The sequence below is a fragment of the Nelusetta ayraudi genome, unplaced genomic scaffold (assembly GCF_046127955.1).
Source record: "Nelusetta ayraudi isolate G7.1 ecotype Tasmania unplaced genomic scaffold, CSIRO-AGI_Nayr_v1 ptg000011l, whole genome shotgun sequence".
NCBI classification, from domain to species: Eukaryota; Metazoa; Chordata; class Actinopteri; order Tetraodontiformes; family Monacanthidae; genus Nelusetta; species Nelusetta ayraudi.
This window is the reverse complement of record NW_027466061.1, coordinates 12,337,501-12,360,738: the sequence shown is the minus strand read 5'-3', so window position 1 is coordinate 12,360,738 and position 23,238 is coordinate 12,337,501. Positions and strand designations below refer to the sequence as shown.

Genomic DNA, 23,238 nt, shown 5'->3' with positions numbered 1-23,238 from the left:
AGGACTTGAATATTGCAGAATAAGCAAGATAGATAGATAGATAGATAGATAGATAGATAGATGGATTTTCGGACCTGGTTCTTTTCTATGGAGGCGTTTTGCTTGTCACACATGGGGCTGATCTCCATGCCCTTGTCCCTCTCGCGGTCTCCCTGCGTGAAGAACTCCACCATGATGCGGTCTGTCCACTGCCGGTAGAGCTCCAAGGGCTTTGTGGGGTTGCTCAAGTCTGCACAGTGCACCATGTTCTGGAGAACCTGTGATGGAAGGTGGCAAGTTAAACAGGTGTCCGTTCTTGTGACCTTCAGGAGCTAATTGAGTCCCTGATTCACCCGAGGTGGAGCAGCATTCGTTTGATTTCGAGGGGTTTCCCAGAGGGCAATGGCAGATCCAAGACTAGCGTAGTTAATGTTTAACAGAAAATTGTTGGTTCAGCTCAAGAACGCCTTTTTCATTTGATTTGAGCAACTAGCCACAGGATAATCCAGTTTAGGCTTAACATAAAAAGTGCTGGAAGAGCAGGAGTGTGCTCACCTGTATGCGGTCTGAATAGTTGTCCAACAGCAAGACTCCTAGACTGGTGACTTTCTTTGTCTCCACCATTGTTTTCAGGTCTGCCAGCAGGTTCATGTGTTTGGACATGTCCGTGGCCAGAACCTGTTGGAAGGTAAATGAAAAAAAATCATTTTAGACTTTGTTATTTCTCACCAAGGCGTAAGAATTCCCTCAACTACTCTGCCGTACCATGTCTATGACCATCTTGCGCAGCGACTGCCTCTGCTTCTTGCTGAGGTTCTGGAAGATGTCACAGTTGTCCTCCTGCAGAAGCTTAAAGCCGACAGCCAGGTGGTGGTTCTCCAGGACCGACGAGTCATTGTACATCAGCGCCAACTCAGAGTCTGACGATGGAAGAGTGGAACAATTAAAAATCACACACGGCACTTCACTTTAGAGAGGCAGCAACTCGTAAAACGCACACAGACGGCCACGTGCATCTTTGGGAGCTTTGGAAGCAAACTCACTGGTGTTGATGAGGAACTGATTGGACACTCCAGGGTGATCCACGTCATGGATGGAGCTGGCAAACAGGGCGGCGAGGATCTCCAGGTCTGTGAAGACAGCCTTGAGAGAGGACAAAGAGAGCAGGAAGAGTTGTTATCAATCAGGTCTGAGGATGATCGGTGTGATCTCTGTGTCGGTCGGCTGGAGCCCGGACCAACCTCCAGAGCAGGTGTGGACAGTAAGACGTGCGTGGACTGGACCACGTCGGCAGCATGGATGTTGTTGTGGTAGGCCACGTCTGCGTGGTAGTGATCTTCCAGAGTCATCATGAAGGTGACGAAGGTGTCGGGGGGGATCTTGAAGGACTTGAGCAGCTCACGCTCCTAAAAGACAGAGACAACGTTTAGAATTTGGCTGCCGGGTCTTTGCTTCAATTCATTCATAAGCAATTTTATTCTCAGAGGCGTCTGAAGGGCGAAATGAGCGTTAAGAGGAGTCACCTGGAAGATGGTGTACATGGTGACCGTCAGCGGACGGTTCCCGGAGAACTCGGAGATCTTAAATATGTCGATCCCCCATCTGTTCACATCCTCCAACTCCTGCAGGTGCACAACAGGCGCAGATGTCAGCCACAACATTCCGCCGGGGCTGAATGAAGATCACGAACATGCAGGAGGGAAGGAAAAAGGAACAAAGAAACAAGCAAAGTAGCTTCATACTTTAGCGAGCTGCCCCTCCTGGCTGGCGTTGACCCCGAAGCGAGGGATGGTGGACGGGGCCAGGCTGGGGCTGTGGGTGGCCTTCTTCACGCCGCTGATCTGGGACATGGGTCGCTTCTTCTTGTCCTTTTCCTTGGCGGGGGGAGACATGATGTCCATGTCATGTTGCTTCTCTGTCAGATCAGAAGAGACGGGACGTCACCGCTGCTCTTGGCATATTGCAAAGGAAAAACTGTAATATTCAACTCCTCTATCTGCTCATGCATCATCGGCGTATTTCACAATCCGTGTGTGTAAATTTCACACCAGGGATTCGCTAATACGCTAAACAGGTTGATGAAATTGTTTTATTTATGTATTTTTTTGCATGAAACACTGAAGATATTTTACCAAGGAAGGTGCTGGAGATGAACTCAGACACCTGGTTTCCTGAACGGCTGGTTTCTGACAGCTGGGTGAGCTCTCGGTTCAGCATCCTCTTGAACTGCAACACACACACACACACACACACACACACACACACACACACACACACACACACACACACACACACCTGCATTAGTGACATCCATCACACTAACATCAGAGGCAACCAAAACAAAAAACAAAAGAACCCACCCCCCACCTCAACAACAGAGTCCACGTGTACTCGTGCGTGTTTCCAGTCACACGCAGCTCAGACGCTCCTGATTGGCCAGAGCCTCACAGCTGAGTCTACTGCTAGTAGTCGCGGGCTGAGCACATGCCGCGCACGATTCCCCGTGTGCATGAGGATGTACATGGCTCCTCCAGCCGCTGTCCACCTCTTCAGACTCATTCACAACCCCGGCAGAGATGACAATCAGCCTCGAGCGCTCCCTTCACCCATTCCCCCAGCTTTCCCTGCCCATCACTTGCAACAACCCCCCTCCCACACACACACACACACACACACACACACACACACACACACACTCCCTTCACCCTTACCTGAATGAACATCCACGAGATGGAGATGAGATAATTCACTTCTGGCATCTCAGCGCAAAGTCGAGCATTGGGAGCAAAAATTAAGAGTGAGCAGGGGTGAGGAGTGTCACATCCCGCGGAGAAACGCAGAGTAGGGACACTTTGTGCCACTCCATCCCCTTTTCCCGCATTAAAATCCCTTGCAAGCGGACAGTCCAGCCAGCAGCAGCGTCACGATCTGCAAAAGCTGGACGCAACAAAAGTGCTCCGAGGGACGAGGCTGTGCAGGCTGCAGGGAGGCTGCAGGGAGGCTGCAGGGATGCGAGGCAGAGACGGCTCACAGCGTCGCTGGCTGCCTCATTCACTCAGTTACTGCCCGCTACCCTGTGTGTGTAAACAGAGCCAGAACGAGGTACTCTAATCCCCGCCCCCCTCCCAAAAACGGCTAAAAATAGCAGCCAATCGGGTGGTTACTGCAGCAGAGGCTGGGGGGACACCGAGGGCTCTCATTGGCCAGGGGATGCACAAAGTGGGCGGTGCCGAGCGTGGCTGAGGCGGGGGATTGTGTGAGAGACCATGTGCACAAAGTTTGAAGAAGATATGAAGGAAAAGAAGCTTTGAATGGATGGGGGGGGGGTTCATTCATGTGGCTAAAAATAAAAATAGTACAGCGTGTTCCACAAAGATGTTGGAGCATTGACCCTTATCGTCTCCAAGCACGGTCAAGTGTGATTAATTCAGAAGATGAAAGATAAATATTTAGCAGAGCACACACGTAGATCAGATCATGATGATAAAAAAAATAATATACATAATGAAATGCAAGCGAATACGCCACTTGCGGTGGAATGATGATATGTTAAGTATTTAGTCAGTCTTTTCAATCTGTCCAACAATGGTGCAATGCATCATGAGATTGTTTAATTAAGGAGGATATTTTGTGTTTTAAACTCAAAGTGGCTAATATTCAAATAAATAAGCATTTATTTCATTGGTTGCACACTGCAGGTCAGGACGGGGTTTCACCTCTGTTTATGGGCGTCTCTGCCACCACCTCTATCTAATGATGTTGTGAAAGAGCACAAAAATACATAACATTTTTTTTTATTTTGCAACCATATAATGTTTCAGAAAGTCAATTTGTTTATTTATGCCATGATGAAATTAGCCACGGTGATGTTGTGAATGGGCATTTTCTAAACCTGATAGAGAAGATGGAGAGACAGAGAGAGAGCGAGAGAGAGGAAGTCCACCATTCAGACTGAGAAGAGAAACTTTCAGGGTCATTTAAGATAGACTTCAAAGGGGCTCTTCAATGGGCATCAGTGGCAAAGAGACAAAGCTAATTCCACCCCCACCACGTTCCTGAATCTTTCTTCCTAACTGACTGAAGCTGCTCATTGACTGTTCTGCAGCACCAAACTTGGTGGGTGGGGGTCCTTAACAGCCACGTGAGCGCGGGATGCGTAGCGGTATACGTATGTAACCTAGGGGGGGTGGGTGGCGGCCGCTATATGTAGTGGAAGTTGAGGCGTGCAATGTATAGGAAAGAAGGAAGTGCACGTGCCAAGCCTATATATATATATATATATATATATATATATATATATATATATATATATATATATATATATATATATATACATATATATATATATGTGTGTGTGTGTGTGGTGTGTGTGTGTGTGTGTGTGTGTGTTGGTGCACCGGGGCATGAGTATGATGCGTGGGCGGTCTAATCAGGGGATCACATGGGCGCCGGGATCCAGTCTGGGAGCAGGAAGAGGAGGTGGGGGAGGGATATATATGTTGGAGTAATGGATGTGGTGGTGACGGTGGGCGGGCCACTGTTTCATCTTTAGCTGCCTCTTCCTCATTCACATTTTTCTGCACATGAGTGGGGGGAAGGGCGTGTCTGTGCGTATCTCGTCTCTATTTGCATGCGAGCAAACGAATCAGCTCATTCATGGAGTGGCAGCTGATGAGCAGGAGATTCTATTCATATTTTCCCCGACGGCATGATGGATGTGTTCAGGAATCAGCGGGGGGAAAAAACAAGGTGGAAGCTTAAGCTCAGAGTTGATGCTTGATCCTGACTCTCAGAAACATTACAACAATGATGTGTGTTGCAAAAAAGAAACAAGATTGAGCAAGGACATTTTGAGGGCCAGTTATCAAGAAAATATGATGTTGTTTTTTTTAAATATCACAGTCAGAGTCTACCTACCTCCTCAGAACAAGACCAGAGAAACACAATGTTTTCTACGTGTTGGACAAGAGCAGCAGCATTTGAACAAACAGCACACTCAAAGATCCAGCGACCACAGAACCGGCAACAAGATGCACCAGGCTGAGGAAATCCCTCTGGGAGGTGAATCCTGGTGCATGGCATCCAGAGAGATACAGAGAAAGCTGTGCGCTGACTCTGATTGGTTGCTTTGAAAGTCATGAATGAACTTTTTACCCGGCGACAGGTGAGGACGCTGGGTGTCTAACCCTCGCTGATGTACCTTGTTGGATGCCATCTCGCTGACGGAGTGGCGCGTTTTCAGCGTCTCCAGTTGCTCCAGACACCAGTCCAGCTCGTCCAGAGTCTCGATGGCCAGCTGCTGGTGTGGCTCCTCTGCGACACATGAACACAGCAAGGCGTTGTGGGAAATGCATCTGAAAGTCTGAAAATGCTAAAAAGCATATAAGCTTGTATGTCACTGTGTCATGGCTTTCATTCTTCATGATTTAAAATATCACAGATGAATCAATAGTGAGCTTCTATAATATCAGTAGTGTGTCTCAATCAAATATGTTGCAAAAATCCCTTCACTAATATCCATAACAATAATCTGTGTCTATGGCCTCTTTGTGAGGGGCATTGATACCTCACTCACACGTTGCTGTTTTTTTTTATCTTCCCCAAAACATGTGGAAGGTCCAACAAAGTGACAAATGGCACCAAGTATTTTTTAAACAGGCTATAAACAGAGGACTAAACATGCTGGGTTTTGTTTTTTTTTTGGGAAATCGAGGGAGTTGTTTTTTTTTTTTTTTTTGAAAATAAGTTCTGATTTACTTAGGAGATGAGAACTACATCTCTGTATTAACTGGCCTATTGTTTGTGAAATAGCCCAGTCAAGCGTTGGTGCCAACCTGCGAGGCTGGTCTTGCACATGGACGGTGGGTTGCTCCCTGAAGATCGTGTCCTGTGGAGAGAGACCATCCGCAATCAACAGGCAGAAAGTCAGACTGAGATGTGATTCTGGTTACAATGGAGGTTTTTCTTCACCCATGTAAAGGTAAACTGTTAACCAAACTTACTTGCTGACTGGACGATCCTGTTGGCCGGTTATGATGGCAAAGTTGCTGCGGACAGTCCTCAGGCTGGCGAGGACCTGGAGGGAAGAGAGGACGGTGAGCTTCAGGTGAAGGAGTCATTTGAAAGGTCTTTTCATTCTAATACTGGAGGGAAGCTCATCATCAAGATGCAGATGGGAAATGTTGCTCTGTAAAACCCAACATGGAAGTGAACCACTGGTGCCTTTCGAAAAACCAGTTGCTCCGGTTTCCGGGCTGGAGGTGCTACCACCAGAGGCATCACCTTCCAGTGTTGCACGACGTCTTCGCGGCAGCACCAGCGCTCCTCTACGTCACGTCTGTCACCCAAACTGCAGCCACAACACTGACTCAGCGCTCAGGGCGAAGCCCACAGAGTATCGGGTGTCCAGAGCCGACCCTGGAACCCACCTGATCAGCTCTGGCAAGCACGTTTAAATAGCGTGATGAGGTAGTATTAGATCCTGCACTTCTTTCACGGTGAAAAGTGAGCCTGTGTGTGACGCACGGCCCCACGCAAGAGGACCAACTGAGCCAGCAGGTATCCTGATCCTGTCCCACCGCCAAACATAATGGGCTCTTCAGATGAGGCGGTGAAGCCCACTGTCACACCATCTGGAACTTAGGGAAGTGCTTTTTTTCGTTTTCTTTTTTAAGACCCATCACAGACCCTTTTTTCAGATCAAACACAAATTTGTAGCTCACTGGTGAAATTAAAGGTTTGTTCGACCGTCCGCATTTGTGGAAGGAGACAAATATAAGAAGTCCTCTGTGAGCTCCTGGTTACGCACAAGACGGGTAATTTTGCAGGAGAGGTGTCTGCCCTTTGTGACGTTTTTTTTTTTATTTTAACATTTTATTTAAAAGCGCCTTTCAAAACACTCAAGGACACTGTACAAACAGAGGCAATAAAACAACAGAGAAAAAATAAAAGCCCATACAATTAATGATAAAGAAAAAAAAATGTCACAAAGAGAGCAGTTTGTAGAAATGTGTGTTTAAGAACACAATTTCTGAGAAGTACAGCAAGCAAAAGTAGGCCGGACTCCTCGCACTTTCAGGGAGCAAACTGACACTGATGAAAGCTGGTGAAGTACAAAACCATTTTTAAACAATGTGACAAGTTTAAGACATGCAGGCTGTTGCGAGACTGATGCACTGTTGCACAATAGGTTGCATGTAACGCTTTCTGTGAAACTCACCTGCGCGAATGGTGTGACTATCATGTCTTCTGTGTGCCTGCAACATGGACAAATACAAACACAAGAGGAAAGAGCGTGAAAAACACACACACACACACACACACACACACACACGCGCGCACACACACGCACACACACATACAAAAGGCTGCGCAGAGAAGTCTTCTGAATCTCTTCTGCGTGAAATAAACAACTTTGTTAGAGCCAAATGAGGAGAAACCAAACTGCATATTAAAGTGGGAGAGCAGGTGGAGGGAAACAGACTGGGGAAGGTGGAAGGGCAGGTGAGGAACTGGTACATTCTCACAAAACAGTGCGTTATTATACTTTGGTGGCCTCAGTTTGGGTGCTGCATGCAACAAATAAAGATAGAGATAAAAGAAGGTGGGTGTGTTGGGTAGGTGCGGTGGGTCTAAGAGGGGTTGCAGGTGAAGTGGCTGATACTGGATGGTGTGGGTGGGGACAGTGGAGGGACCTGAGTTGGGGATGGAAGGGGGGGTGGGCAGAGTCAGTGGGTTTAATCTTAATGGTCATGGCACCATGTTGGTCTCACCGAGATGACAACCAGTTGACCTCCCAGTGCTTCAAGCTTTCCTCCCTTCAGAAACACACAGGCGAGAGCTGATGAGGAGACCAGTGTGGCTGCAAACACTCACAGTTGTGCAGACACACTGACCCACCAGGGAGTCGGGGGAGGCGGGGGAGACCGAAGGGTTGGTGTCAAGAGTCTGTGTGTGTGTGTGTGTGTCAGCTGGGGGTTGAACTCACAGGTCGCTGGCTGTGGACGAGTTTCTCGACGGACCCTTGGGCGAAAGGTCAAAGTCAGAGTCGGAGCGGTACAGGAAGGATTCCCGCCGCTGGCTGTGAGGGAAGTTGGGCTGGATGACCCGGCCAGAACTGGGGCTGGCCTGGGGATCCATGGGGCTGCGGCCCACCGACAGTCCATTCTCCACGTCGAAACTGAGCAGGGAGAGGCAACACAGAGGGAGTTATAAAGAAGAGTTATAAAAACATTCAAAGCTCGACTTGATGGCAGCACCAGGACGAAGAAGTCAGTCCAGATTCAGTTTCATGACCTTCATGACCTCTACACAAACAACGAACTGAGAGGTCAGGAGAGCACAGCGGCCCCATCAAGAGTCCAATGATCCTGGTCCAAGTTTAAAAAAATAAAATAAAAAAAATTCTCCAGTGACTTTGAAATTGTTTGGAAAGCTGTGAGGTGTCAGCTCAGTATAAGCAAACAGTCAGATTCTCATTAAAGCGTTGATCCTACAAAAACAATCCTGTCCTTTGTTTAGTCCACTCTCTAATTTTCATCCCATTGTGAATCTCTTTTTAGACGTATGGTCACCTTTTGATAATTCACTCCATCCAGTTGGAGTAACTGGAACGTTTTCAGCAGCGTCAGTCCATCTTGTTGTTGTCAGTTTTTTTAATTCACTGATTGTAATTCTATCTAAACTCACCTGATGTTCTTGTGTGCGTACCCGCTCGTGTCTATGGCATAATAACGTTGAGTTAATGGAGAATCACTGAGCTCAGATTCACAGACAACTGACTGCGTTCATAAAACAGTAAAACTAAAGAAACCAAAGCAAAACACCGCAGACACTCCAGTGTTAAGCCCAGCGACAATAGGAGGAGACAGGAAAAGGACCCCACAAAAGTCCCCATTTAAAAATACCACAGGCTTTCAGCACCAGGTCACAGCGGTCAGCCATATTTAATCCTTCAGCAGGGTATTGTGCGAAGACGAGACGGAGGAAGCGGCAAGAAGGCCAAAACAAGAGCTGAAAATGACAAATTTAGACGTGTCAGTGTGAAACGTGTGGGAATCCAGTTTTCGCACTGATGCAGCACAGGGGGGCACATGAAATCAGCCCTATTAATACACTGTGAGGCGGCGCCAAGGGCCACAAACTGCGACTGTGGTCTCCAATTGTGACAGTGGTGACGGTGCTGTGGTGTAATCTAAAGGACGGAGAAATCAAACATTTCTAAATGTCATTACAACCAACGTTTTTTTTTTTTTTTTTGCCTTCAGTTATTCAACACCAAATTAATTTACATTGCAAGGCTTTTTTTTTTTTTTTTTAGATAATAATAATTATTGCATGGCTCTCTTAATTGTTTCTTATCTGACTTTTTTACTGTGGATGCTGCTGAAAAATGTGAACTCCCCTGAGGAATCTGTCTATCAATCTATCTGTGTGTGTGTGTTGTGTGCGTGCGTGCACGAGGTGAAGGACTGCGAGCGGACAGCGGGGTTTAAAATTAGCAACAGAGTTATTGATGCAGGGGTGGGTGAGGAGGGAGGTCATGTGTGTGTGAGTCTATAAATAGCGCAACGCTCAGGTGAGGAGGAGTTCCCGCCGATCGAGCTGTGCCACTGCAGAGATACGAGCCCGATAGCAGCAGCAGCAGCAGCAGCAGCAGCAGTCTGGGCACGTTTTCTGCCTTGATCCACATCTCTATTTTCCCACAGCCCCGCCGCTGACATATGAACCTGGGGAGAACTCCCGGCAGCCTGCTGCTCTATTTGGCAACAAGTCCCCTCAACGTAAACTTCGTGAGGAACTCCAGAGAAGAAATCCACACTTTAGCAAAACAGCCATCACCATTTTTCTTTGTCCTTTTTCCTTCGCCAGTGCTGAGGCCAAAGCACACATTCAGTCTTTTCCAAACAAATACAGTGGAGGAAACAGCGAGCTCAGTGTCTGTGAGCTGCAGATGTCTGCGCATAATTAAGCCACAAAATAATAGGGTAAAAAAAGGGTAATTGATAGCAGCCGGCAGTGAGTACAGTTCACTGTGATAAATGTGAGTGATGCTTATTTGCCTGTGTGGCTGCTGCTTTCACAGGTTTCTTACTTCTTTATCTTCTTCAGGTGGCAGCAGAGCATCTGGCTGAGAGCTGCTGCCGCTGGTTTCTTCATCCACAAATTAGCTGAGCAGCATAAAGTGCTTTTACGTGTACAAAAAAGATCTTTCTCGTAAATAGCCTGTAGCTGCGTTAATGAACACTTGGGCTAAATGCTAACGGATGCAAGCTAAATGAGTTGAAGATCACGTATTTTCAATGTAAGTGTGTTCACACTGGGAAGCATGTGGCAGTGCCGGGTACTAGTCGTGCTCACATCACACAAAGCTGACGTAGGTAGTCTAGTCTAGTAATAGCATACAAGCTTCCCCTAGCTGGCCACTGTTAGCAAGATTTGCCTTTGGTGCCTTGCACCAACATGCTGTCTTTATAGCTTAAAGCAGCAGAGGAATGAAGTGTGAGAGGAAGTGTAGCAGTGAGATTTTTGTGATTTAGAACTATCTGAAGGGTGCAGGATTGTCTGTGAGTGTAAGGATAAACCAAGGGTCTCAAAATCAGCTTAAGAAACAGTGATACGGAAGATTTATGAAAAAACAGTTAAGGCATCTACCCGTGCAGTTCGCTGATTGCCTCCTTGATTACACGTGCTATTGATTGGCTGAGAGCTGCTGCCTCTGCAACGCGCTAGTCGTGTTTATCAACCAGGGTGCAGCATGCAAAAAAAACCAACAACCTCTCATTCATCCCTATTCCCACACCTTCCTCCTCCTCCTCTTCCTCCTCCCACCCCTCCGAGCCAGCTACCCTGCCTGGATGCTGCATGAGGACAAGCTGCTGGAGTGTTACCGACTATTACATAACAAAGTGCTGGAGCCGAGCAAACCTCCCATGCCTCTGCGCATGTGACAGATCCAGACACCTACAGCAGCAAACACAGCAGAGGGAAGGGCTGCTCTGGGTGTGGGCTTTTGGGGGGGATTGGGGGGGAGGGGGGGGCAGAGGGGTGAAATAGGTGAAACTGAAGGGGAGGAGATTGCAGGCTGTTCTTGGAGGCATCTTGGTTGTAACTCTGAGCGGAGTGTGTGACCGCGCCAGCATGGATTCAAACATCTCATCTCAACTTTGCATGTGATTGTGTGGCTCATCATCGTTTTTTTTTATTTTTTTCAGTAAACAGGACGTGTCGACACTGCGCTGGCTGTGTTTATACTGCATCTGTGTGCTGCAGCAGAGCAAAGCGCCGTCCCAAAGGCCTGCACGTACGCCGTTCTCACCCGTGGCTGCGCGAATCGATGCACGACTTGTAGCTTTGGCCTCTCTTCGTGTTTCCCAGCATTTCTCTCCAGGTTGTTTTGTCCACACTAATCAAACTGCAACCTCAACCCCTCTAACACCTCCCACGCACCCCCACGTAGACACACGCCACGCACCACCTCCACCAATACCACACACCCTGGTTGAGGTCCCGCCTTCCTGCCAACCAGAAATGCCTGTCTATTTTTGGTCCCCAAGCATCACGTTCCTGCCACGGCGCAGCTAAATTTAGCCTCCCCTGCACACGGGGGATAGACCGGGGGGAGCAGCGGCGTGGCTAACAATAGACTCCCAGGTAGAAAATAGAGGCCCCCCCCTCCTTTTTTTTCTCCCCCTTTTTCTTTGCATCGCGGAGCAACACATTCTCTCGCTCCTCGTTCATGAATATTTATGGGCGTTTCTATTTGAAGCCGACGGCGGGCTAAAATTAGATCACAGATCAAGAAAAAGCAGAAGAAACCGCCCACGACTTTCCCTCGCTGCCGCTTCACTGCCGCTCTTCTGCACTTTCCTCCGAGGTGAACGCAATGTCCCAGCTGACTGATGCTGAATATTTACCTTTGCTTCGACAAAGCATATGCAAAATAAATAAAATTAAATCGATAGATCAAATCCAATGCTGTTGCATTTGTTTTGTTTTGTTTTTTTCCACACGCACATCCGACCCATCATTTAGCGCCATTCCAATCAGCGTTTTGCATCCCGATGTGCAGTGATTCCCGAAGGTCCACTCAGGCTGCAAGAAGCCGAGCGGTGCATTCACAGAAATCTCACAGGTTTATGTGAATTAAGGAGGGAGAGCAAAAAGAAGAAAAAAAAGAAGAAAAAGGCAAGTAAATCGGAGGAATACTCTGAGCCGGTTGCCATGGCAACAAGAGATGAGGAGCCAACTTACTGCCGTGTACTGACTTTAACTTTAAAACGGCCAAATCCCAACAAGAAAAATGTTGAAAAAATTTTGTTTTTTTTTAAATATATATTTTGTAAATATGTTTCAAATATTGTTTTGAAACATATTTATTTAATTTTGTCACATGATTCCGGGCCTGAGGCCTTTCTGTGTGTTGTTTGCATGTTCTCCCTGTGTCTGTGTGGGTTCTCTGGCTTCCTCCCACAGTCTAAAAACATGCATGTGAGGGGAATTGGGAACTCTAAATTGACCATAGGTGTGTGTGTGAGTGCAAGTGGTTGTTTGTCTTCCTAGGAGTCTCTGTGATGAACTGGCAACATGTCCAGGGTGGGAAGAGGGTCTTGAAAATGGATGGATGGATGGATGGATTCAGTCTTTAAGAAAAAAAAAAACATATTTCTCGGATGAAACCAGTGAAGAAAAGCTGCACTAAATGTGTCAACTGAGGCATTGTGTCACTCTGGGAGGTCAGAGGTCAGAGGTTCTCGCTTGGTGTGAATGCCGTCAGGACAGGAAGCTCCCACCAGAAACTATTGCTGTGGATGACGACTATCACCACTGTGAACCTATTCTTTCTCAAGTCTCCCACCAGTTGCTCCCATCCATCCTCCCATCCATCCATCTATCCATCCATCCATCCATCCATCCACTTCGTCTTCTGGTCGCCCCCCTGCCGTCCGCCCTGCCTTATTTTGAGACACAATGATGAATCCAAAGACAACAATCCTCCTGAAACACTCCCGCTGTGTGTGGGAATGTGTTGGTGAATAATGGAGCAGAAGATAATGGTGCTGCTGAGTGATGGTGCAGCCGCAGCCGTCTGGAGAATGAGTGGAGTCACATTGGGGGACAGGTTCCCTCTACTGGAAGCTGGCGGGACTGCAACAGCTGAGCGATCATCAGCCGCTGGCAGTGGAGGTTCACAGTGAGGGCAGGAGGTTCATAGTTTGATATAAAGTAGAACTGTTCTGGAAACTGATAAACTGCCACAGTGTTTTCATCAAATCCTTAGTTTATTAAGGAAGTAAATCAGGAATAGGAATTTAATATGTGGATGTGTATGGAGGTATTTCATGTAAAATAGCATCCAGTCAGGCAAAAAAAGAATCATTAAAATTAAATATAAATAAAAAAAATTAAAATATTGTATACATTATACATCCACTTTATGCACTTCTTATGATTGTAGAGGCCAAAGGTAACTTGTATTTATCTCATGAACAAATGTAGCATTAAAATATTCACGCTTGTTTTCACCTTCTTATTTTGAAATAATCAAACTTCAAAAAAAAAAAAAAAAGTTTCAAATTGATGTTAAACTCCAGAAGCGTCAGTCCCAGAGCAGGACGGCTAAATGCCTTTTGCTTTTTAAGGTGAAAATATGTCCACAGTTCACTCACTACTTCATATTTACAATGCCAGCTCAGTCAGATTAATATTGAAGTGCCGCCACATCACAGCTGTGTCAATATGCAGATGATGTAAGCAAACTCAAAGAACAAAGAGCGTGAAAGAGGTTTCGGACAACGAGAGCAGCCTGACTTTGACTCTTGTCAAAACAACGACCTGCCGCCAACATTCCGGGGCACCGGGAAGGAAAACTTACAAACAAACAAACACACACAGAGAAGAAGAAGAAGAAGACGGAGGTGTGCTGCAGGGTTTTGTTATTGGAGCGGCGGCTGATTGATGGGAAGCTGTCAGTGGCCCCGACACTCGACACCTCACCTGCGTCACCGCCTGTCACGGCAACGTCAATCCCATCAGGGGAGCATTAAAATACAGGAGCCATCGGGCCGGAGGTGCCGCAGGGGGCGGGACTGTCATCTAAGCCATCCACCCCGCACCCGGGACACAATGTCGGGTTCGGCCTGCTCAACTGGCCTCATTACAGACAATTACTCAGAGTGTACCACGTTTGACGTACAAACGGGAAGAGCGGCAGTGATGCACTTTTACACAGCGTGGCTGGAGGCCGAGGAGGCCTGAGATGTTTTTGTATTTGTAATTTTCTTTTTCCCCCGACACCTAAGAGGTGCATATCTGCGCATGACGCGGGAGAGATGCGCCGCAGCTAATGAGGATTAGCCTCGGCGCTTAGCGACGCCACAAAATTTCACACCGGCAGCAGCCGAGGAACAAAGTGAGGCCAGACTGAGGAGCAGAGGGGGAGGACGCGGCCACATCTGAGGACAGACGTGCTGCAACAACGAAAAATGTACAAAATTGTCTCCTCTGGAGCCATTTGTAATCCACAGTGACATTTACTGTGCGTAAATTACTGTGTGGCACATCAGTCACTGGGGTGTGTTGTGGGATAAAAGCTGTCTGGCTGTGTTTTTTTATTTTTTTATTTTTTTTTTTGGTGGGGCCCCTCACATAGAGGGAGAAACGCCCTGTTTGTTTGACTTGCTCCTTCGTTTTCAGCGACAACACGCTATTAAGCTGAGCAGCTGGAGCAGCGCTCGACAGAGCGACGCTAATTCACAAAAGCCTTGAATAATCCTTGTTTAAGTCGCAACTGAAAGCCAAACAGCTGCACTGTCAACACCGCTGCCTCGCAGCCGTGAGCCGCGTTCCGAATCTCACACTTCCGTCAGTGCACACTCTGGTGCGGTACAGCTACTGCAGTACAGCTACTGCGCGGCGCAGTAACTGGGGTCATGTGGTGCTGCTTTTTAATTCCTTGGCTGCTTTTTTTGAACTCCGAATTTCAAGCAGACAGTGACACAGCACTGACACACCTGGACCATTTTGTCCTCACCAAAAGCAACATAAGGGTTAGCTTGCTAGCATGCCATAGCTGTTAGCTAACTTCCACAGTGTACGGTGTCTATTATTTAACCTTTAATTTTTGGATGGTTTAGAACATTTAAGAATTTCAGTGGCATTTCACATTAATATAGGCATGTTTCAAAATTTAGATTAGAGGAAGAAATATGCAACTTGAAAGCCGCCGTTGGTGTTGGGTCAGAGGAAGCGGCTGAAGGAGGCAGAGAATGAGGTTATGAAAGTTCAGAGCCCAATCTATAAAAGTGTTGACATACGATCAGCGCAAGATATTAATAGCAAAGACATTCTGAAGTGAGATCTGACCACAGGGAAAGAGGTGAGCGTTTGAAGAGGGCGATCCTCAAGCACACACGCAGCTTGTCAGCGAGACAATAACTGTGAGCTAACAATGGCCACGAGTTGTTACTTTTTCATCAGCTGAATCTGTCTCAATTCATTCAAAGGCCGTTTGGAATCCCAGGAAATCACTTTCAACGAAAGACAAACCAGCCTCGCTCAAAAATCATCTTATATCACATGCTCTATTTTATTTAATCGATTATTGAGCAGAACACAGGGACACTTCCATTTTTAACAGGAAGAAGGTAAGGGAAGAGGGTAAGGGAAGAAGGATGTAAGGGAGCGAAAGTATGCGACTGATTTCACTGTGTGTGTTTACACAAACTAAAATCATGACATTAAACAAATGAGCAAACCCAAGCGAAGTGTGTGTGTGTGTGTGTGTGTGTGTGTGTGTGTGTGTGTGTGTGTGTGTGTGGCCTGCAACCCAAGGCTAGCAGACCTGGTAGTGGCCCTCCACATGGGCGGAAGCCATCATTAGAGGACTTAATGGTTTCAGAAATGTTTTGGAAATGCTTTCAGACGCATTTGTACAGCTCTGGAAGGCTCTTTGGCAGAGAAACCCCGTCCCGCCTGCCAGGATCGGAGACAGCTACGCTCCGTAGAAGGCACGGGATTACTTCACTATTTCTACAAAGAGGTGGTGAGTTCCAAGTTGCATAGCTCCACAATAAATATTTAATATTTGGAGTGAAGGATGCGGTAATGCAGAGTGGGACGATGGAGACTTCCTCCGTGATGCTGCCGCTGATGCAGCAGCAAAGAGTTAGTGATTCATTTGTCCTCTCGCCTGTTGTGCATCTCCGGCAGGAGATTAGACAAACCTGATGTTCGTCAGGTTCTGCTGCCTCAAACACTGAACTGAACACAAGGAGTATTGGATTTCTAGGAAACACACTCACACAGCTGTACCTCAGTTACCTCACTCCTCACACAAAATCTGCCAAACCTGAAAAAACGAGCCTGGATCCCTTTTAAATTGCCGCTGCGCATAACTCACACTCGTGACTCACGTCAATCATAAAGCTCAAGCTCGCACTTTCTGTCAGTTGCTCGTATGGAAATGATCTTTTCAGGCCGGCTCTTTGGCCGTGGCAACTGCCTGCGTCAGTGCCACTTCATCCTGAACTTGGCTGGTGGTGGATCAATAGTGTGAAAACACAACAAGGTGCGAGCGCCGGTCGTTTCCGTGATCCGGAAGGCCGACACGCTGAGAAACTCACGGTTAAAAATGTCGACCTACGGCTGACAAGTTTGTCAATAAACACACATTTCTGGTTCAAACTTCACAATTTCTAAGCATGTAAGTGTAAAAGAACACTGTTGTTCACCAGAAGCCCATGATGCAACTACTAACAAGAGAACAAGGAGTCACTGTCACTGAATACAGACTAAAAAGGTGAATTGTCAATTTCATCAAGACTTCAAAAAAAAATAAAAAATAATAATTCTACAGATCTGCCTCAAAAGCTAAGCTCACTGAATGTTGACCACTGGACTAGGATACACATATATGAGAGTCACAAAAACAACCTTCTATAATTCACTTTGGACCAAAATGAGTGACTGACTAGAGGCCGCATGCATGCATACATAGTTTTCATCTGAGCTGCCGAATTCTTTCAAAGCAATCGTGGCATAAAAACTAACATTGAGTTGAGCTGGACTCAAAGAGAAGAAGAGAAAAGAAACCCCACCTCAAACACAGATAAGCCCCCACCGTCCTGGCTTCTCCAGCGGGAATCCTGTCTTATCTGCATTCTTTTACAAACAGCAGGTGTTGCCACCACAGCCGAGGGTTGGAAAGAGGGAGAAAAAAAAAACAACCTATGGCTGGAGGCAAAAAATGAGCTGCAGCTTCTGATCAAACAGTTTGCCGAGTATGAAGAGCAGATGTATTAATCGCTCACTGCATTCTGGTACCTGCTGCCCACACGGACAACATTAAATAGACGTATTAACCCCTCGGCACGTTCCCATCTAAGGGAAAAGTTCTGCCCTTACCTGTCTTTTGTCTTCTGACTCCAACGGAGGTAATTGTGCTTGGAGGCCCTGCTGCGGCACTGAGCCACTCGCTGTTTAAAGTCAGAGGCCTGAGATTTACGCTAAGCACACGGCTGCAGCTTCATCTTCCCCAGCAGGAGTGTGTTTTTTTTACGCAGCACAAAACAACCACGACGTCTGACATCCCATAAAGTCCTTTTTACTGCCACAGTGGCGTCACGCCTCATGTTCATAGATGGATGTCCCCGCCAGAGCAGAGTGGAGGAGGAGGAAGAGGAGGAGGAGAGCTGAGCAGCGAGGAGGCAGGAGTGAGAGCTCAATATCAGATTACCCCTGAAGATGCACTCTGACATTAAAATATCATAAATTAGTGCGAATAATGGGACTGTCGCAGCTTCTGCGTTGTGTTTTTAGAGGATTGCCAAAAGAGGAAAAGGCAGCACACACACACACGCACAAACACACACGCACACACACTCACAAACACACACACACACGCACGCACACACACGCACAAACACACACACACACGCACACACACGCACGCACACGCACGCACACACACGCACAAACACTCACAAACACGCACACACACGCACACACACACACACACACACACGCACACACACGCACGCACACGCACGCACACACACGCACAAACACTCACAAACACGCACACACACGCACAAACACACACACACACACACACACACACACACACACACACACACACACACACACTCTTTGTTTTCCTGGAGAGTGGACCGGTGGCGCTGACTGTGGCTCTTTCATAACCGTCAGCAGCGAAGCCTCGGACAATCGATGCCTGAATCCAAAAAAAGCTCCTGTGACTTCCTGTCTGTGGAGAAGCGATTAACTGTCTCCAGCGCAGCCGAGACGTCTTCAGGCTGCTTCTCAGCCGTGGCAGCGGTTGCTTAAGAGTGCCGTCGTGTGCTGGTTGTCAAGTCTTTCTTTTTTTTGACTCGTCACATGTGGAAAATTTGTTGCCTCGCAGAAAAGAAGCAAGTTTAGCCCTTTGTTTTCACCTTTTTGCTAAAAACCTTTGACGTGTTCAGAAGGAGACTGGGACCAACAACTGACTGAGGGGTCTTGTCTATAACTCGGTTACCCTTCATGACATCACAAAGATCTCACTTCCAGAGTGTTTTGGCGAACACTTCCTCACAGCTTTGCGACACTCGTTGCTCCTGCATTGCAGAAGTGAATCTCGCCCATTCTGGCTCCTTTAAACACTGACATTCTCCTCCTTGCAACCCCAGAGGGACACGCTCAAGAAGACAATTATACTCCCTGGCTTGAGTCACGAAAACAGTAAAAGAGAAGGATATTTAAAGCCACGGCTGTCCTTTGAGTATCCTTCACGCTCTTCAATGTACATCTGATAAAACAGCCTGAGAGAGATGACAGGGGACGGCAATGTAAACAGCACTTTATCTCCACAGCGCCCCCATCACCAGCACACACACACGCACATACACACACACACTCTCTGTGGATGGATTACGTGGAGCCACAATATCGTGGCATTCCTGTGAGAATATGTTGCATGAAGGTCATCGAGTGTGCAGCCACAGGAAGACTTTAATGGCTCGGAGACGATGTGTTGTGCAGAGAAAAAAACAGGACGCCTTAATGTGCAGGATGCACGCGCTACACACACACACACACACACACACACACACACACACACACACACACAGTGAGCTCTTCTCTCCTCTATATTCATTGCTATATTACGTTATCATATTTGTATTATTTATATATACTATACTATATTGATTCAACTGAGTGGAAATTCTCTTTTCCCTTCTAAACTCTCAGCCAGATTTGTTTTCTGCTGGACTCATCACCTCATCGTCGAGACAAGTAAAGAAACACATTTGATTGGCTCAATGGAATAAACAAACTTTTTAGGGTCAACTGAGGGCCTTTTTTTTTTTTTTTTTACCCTTTTTTCCTGAACTAATTGGATAATAAAACTCCCCCTTAAATGTCTTTTGTCATGAAATGAGGACGTTCAATGTTTCTTTTTAGGGCAAAGAAAAGAAGAGTTTTAACAAAAGACTGAGGTGGACTGGGCTAAATGAAGGAGTCTTCTGGAAACATATTACTGTGTGGAGGGGTTTTGTATGACAGTGAGTTGTTGATGCTGCACCTTGATCATCTTCTGAATAAAACACACACAAGCAAAAAAAAAAAAAAGACATTGACACCATTAAAAGAATTTGTACCTGGCACAATCAAGCTTTTAGCTTCTCTGTATCCTGCATATCTGCACATTCTGTGCGTGAGCACGTGTGTCTGTGTGTGCGTGCCATGAATGGATGTAAGCAGAGACAGACGGGCTGAGTGTGAGTGAGGGAGACGGGGCTCTTAATTACCGCCTGCGCTTCTGAGTGATGTCGATGGGCCTGTTGACGGCGCACGGCGACCCCCATATGTTGCCGCTCCTCACGGTGATGCTGCGCTCCAGGGAGCAGCAGAAGCCGCAGTCGCTCGGCACGCTCATCCCTCCACCTGGGCTTGGCTCTTCTCTCAGTCTCTCCCGGCCGCCTGTCCTGGCTTCTGTCACCTCTCAGCTGGCTGCTCTCATCCCGGCGCGGCCGGCCGGCCCTGCTTCCTGCTCCTGTGTGTGGCTGCGTTTCCCCGCCGCTTCCTGGGAGCTCTCATGGCCTCGGGGGGCCGAGGGCGCAGACGCTCGGGGCGCCCGGCAGTTCCCGGGGAGCGCCGCTGGAAGTCTGCTCCTCTGGGCGACGAGCTTTCATGGGGGACGCTGGTGCTCCACGTGCACGCTCCCTTCAGCGGAGCCCCATTAATCAGCCCACATGTACGTCTGGCCTCAGCTCCGGGTCTAAATGTGGAGTCGCACGGCTGTCCTTTTCCCCTCTCACTCTCACTCACTCTCTCACTCCCACCCCCTCCTTCTCTCTCTCTCTCCCTCTCCCTCTCTCACTCCTCCTTCTCTTCTTCTTCTTCTTCTTCTTCTTCTTCTTCTACTCTCTCTGGCTGCCTGGTTCCACCTCTCTCCCCTTCAGTTGCAGCACCCTTAGGCACAGAGCAAACATTTCCTTTCCTGCTGGGCGATCTGCTGCTCCTGCCTGTGTCTGATTATTGTTTTTTAATCGTCTGTCCGTCCGGCCCGACCAGAGTCGGGTGTTTGCCGAGGCGTCTACGAGGTGAGTTGACGAGCATCAGAGTGAGTGAGAGTCTGTAGGCATTTGACCAAGCAAGTGTCTACGTGTGTGTGTGTGTGTGTGTGTGTGTGTGTGTGTGTGTGTGTGTGCGTGCGCGTGAGTGCGTGTATGAGTGTGCATGAATAACATACACACACACAAGGGTTTCAAGGTGAGGTCAGAGCTGAGAAAGGAGGCGGGACTACGACCAACATGGTTCCTGCCTTCCCCAAATGTTTAGGTTGTTAACCCTTTCCCACCCCGAGTGCACATGTAAATACACACACACACACACACACACACACACACACACACACACTACAGACACAAAACAGTGTTACGAGACAGCACTCTCCCTTTGGCCACTGCAACTGTTATCCTCACCAGATGGCTTGTACTTATTCATGCATTGATTGTGTGTGCGTTTGCGTGCTTGTGTGTGTGTGTGTGTGGCCTTTACGTGTTGTCTCTGTTAGGTAAAGAGATTGATTACAGGATGAGTATGATAAGGTATTACAGTAAGCAGCTCCTGGTACGCAGCTCTCGCTGAGAATAAAGAACATCCTCAAACAAAAGCCCCTCCCCTCTCTCTCCCTCCACACACACACACACACACACACACACACACACACACACACACACACACACACATGCATGTACACTCACTTCCACCCTTGCACACAATATGTTCTCAATATGTTTTGACGAGAAGAAGTGAAAAGTGAGTGAAATTTCAGCCGCTTGAGAACGTCGTACGCTGAAACGTCAATAGGAAATACGTGACCGCAGAACAGCGGCACGATGTTGACACTCATGACACTCAGTTTGGGCTTTATTTGGTTTGGACAGCAGAGGGGGTTTGACAATGTCCTCGGGGGCAGGCCTGGAAAATCATGCGTACTGCAAGTGTTTGTGTATGCAGCTGCACCAACTTGTTTATTTTTTGGTTTAGCTCCACCCATTCAATGCAGGTAACAGGTCTGTTGTGGCTAGCGTTAGCTTAGCAAGCTCGTCAGCCATTGACTGAACTGAGACACTCACCGTTTCAGCTGATGCACCAACCAATAGCATCAACTGAGCAGCAAGGACTTAAAAGAACACAAACATGTTCCCAATTTCCAAAAGGTCTCTTCAGTTGTCTGGAAAACAGATTGTTTAGCCCTCTGTTTACAGTCTCCTGCAAAAAAACTAATGTTGTAGCTTCCTGCTAGCTAGACCTTCCACATGTTTGGAGGGGGGCCGAAACAAAAATGGCTCCAGAAGCCCTTTTTGACAACACAGAGGGCACCAAATTGGCTTATATAATTAGTGGATGTTCCTTTAACAGGCTAGAATTGTTACTGTTATAAAACATAGACAAAGTGAATTTTGCACAATAGGTGGCCTTAGACGCAACTGGTAGAAGGTGCTCAATGGTGGAGACAGAGTCCTGATCCAACCTGGAGGCCCAACAGGGACCTGCCGAGGGTCAGAGAGTTTTACAGTTTGCACCACAGACCCACTGTACCGCACCTACATATGTAAAGCAGCATAAAGTTATAGTTTTATGCAAGTTGTGGTTTTAGATTTCAGCTTTATCGTCGTCTTGGTTTGGGCTTATCGCACTGGCGGCTTATAATATTTCTATTTTCCTCCCAAGAATATTTAATATGATCCCATTTTCTATACTATAAAGCCTCTGCGTGCGTCATTCAAGAGAAAACTGCCATTTAAGGAAATGCAGAGATACGCGCACACACACACACACACACACACACGCAAGTTATGAGGTGTAAAGGCGTATGACACCGCAGTATATTCCTGCTTTTATGGAGGCCATGTTCAGCAACAACACATTATAAAGTCAACCGTACAATTTGGGTGAACATAAAAAGCAGCCGTGGGGGGAAAAGACGGAAGGGCTGAGCAGGTTCTGGGCCTGCGAGGAAGAGTCGGAGCAGGTCCGCTGGACGCACAGTGGGAACACAAAGGTCCGTAGATGAGTTTGTGGGCAGCGCCGAAAGACACGATCGGCCAGACGTCACACTTGTAAAACTTCATTTGCTCTCGGAGCTCCTGACGGGCGCTGTGAGCGTGCGTCTGTATCTTCCCGCACACTCGACACGTTGTAAATGACGAGGAAATTGCTTTCATCTGCCGTCGGAATTGAAAAGAAAAGCCAATCTACGTGCACGAACACACACACACACACACACACACGTGGGCCCGAGTTACACACAAGCCCATTGGCTGGCAGCGCACCAGAGGGCTGAGCAGCGCTGGGCGTGTGTGCGTCAGCGCGGTGGAAGAGGCTGGATGTTTGAAAGAAGACAGACGTCAACTGTTTGGTTCTGCTCAGCATCTCCAGACATCGACTTTAAACAGCCGGAGTCCTGAAGCCGCGTGGCCAGGTACGATGCTCCAGATCTCCCCTGGCCGAGCGGAGGCGCTCGGCCCGCCACTTTAATAACACATTATTTTCAAGAGGGGCCTCATGACATCATGGCGCTGGCCCGGCAAGAGGCGTCGCGAGCATTCCTGGGTAACGAGCTGTTTTGAAGTCAGAGCGAGCGGCCGCCCGTCAAAGGACGTGCGCAGCCTGTGTGTGGCTGCCCGAGAGGGACGGCCGCCGCTGACTGACTCACGCCACTGCTTTTCCCACCAATTATATTTTCAATATCGC

The 23,238-nt window shown here is 47.6% G+C and overlaps 1 protein-coding gene across 5 annotated transcripts in view; it reads right to left on the bottom strand.

Annotated features, from left to right (window-relative positions):
• Positions 1–23,238, bottom strand: part of pde4ca (phosphodiesterase 4C, cAMP-specific a) — a 42,059-nt gene that overhangs the window by 3,604 nt on the left and 15,217 nt on the right. For 3 of the 5 annotated variants that reach the window (XM_076021056.1, XM_076021051.1, XM_076021054.1), the window contains exons 2-15: positions 7,967–8,158; positions 7,752–7,796; positions 7,199–7,235; positions 5,982–6,055; positions 5,814–5,866; positions 5,180–5,292; positions 2,112–2,205; positions 1,722–1,894; positions 1,503–1,601; positions 1,221–1,385; positions 1,023–1,122; positions 745–899; positions 535–657; positions 75–257 (exon numbers count right to left, since the gene is read on the bottom strand). In XM_076021056.1, the coding sequence (XP_075877171.1) occupies positions 75–257; positions 535–657; positions 745–899; positions 1,023–1,122; positions 1,221–1,385; positions 1,503–1,601; positions 1,722–1,894; positions 2,112–2,205; positions 5,180–5,292; positions 5,814–5,866; positions 5,982–6,055; positions 7,199–7,235; positions 7,752–7,796; positions 7,967–8,118 (1,566 nt within the window). In that variant the 5' untranslated portion in view covers positions 8,119–8,158. Of the gene's footprint in view, positions 1–74; positions 258–534; positions 658–744; positions 900–1,022; positions 1,123–1,220; positions 1,386–1,502; positions 1,602–1,721; positions 1,895–2,111; positions 2,206–5,179; positions 5,293–5,813; positions 5,867–5,981; positions 6,056–7,198; positions 7,236–7,751; positions 7,797–7,966; positions 8,159–19,784; positions 22,529–23,238 lie in introns of those variants that run through there. The other 2 variants (XM_076021053.1, XM_076021052.1) reach the window with 2 other exon arrangements.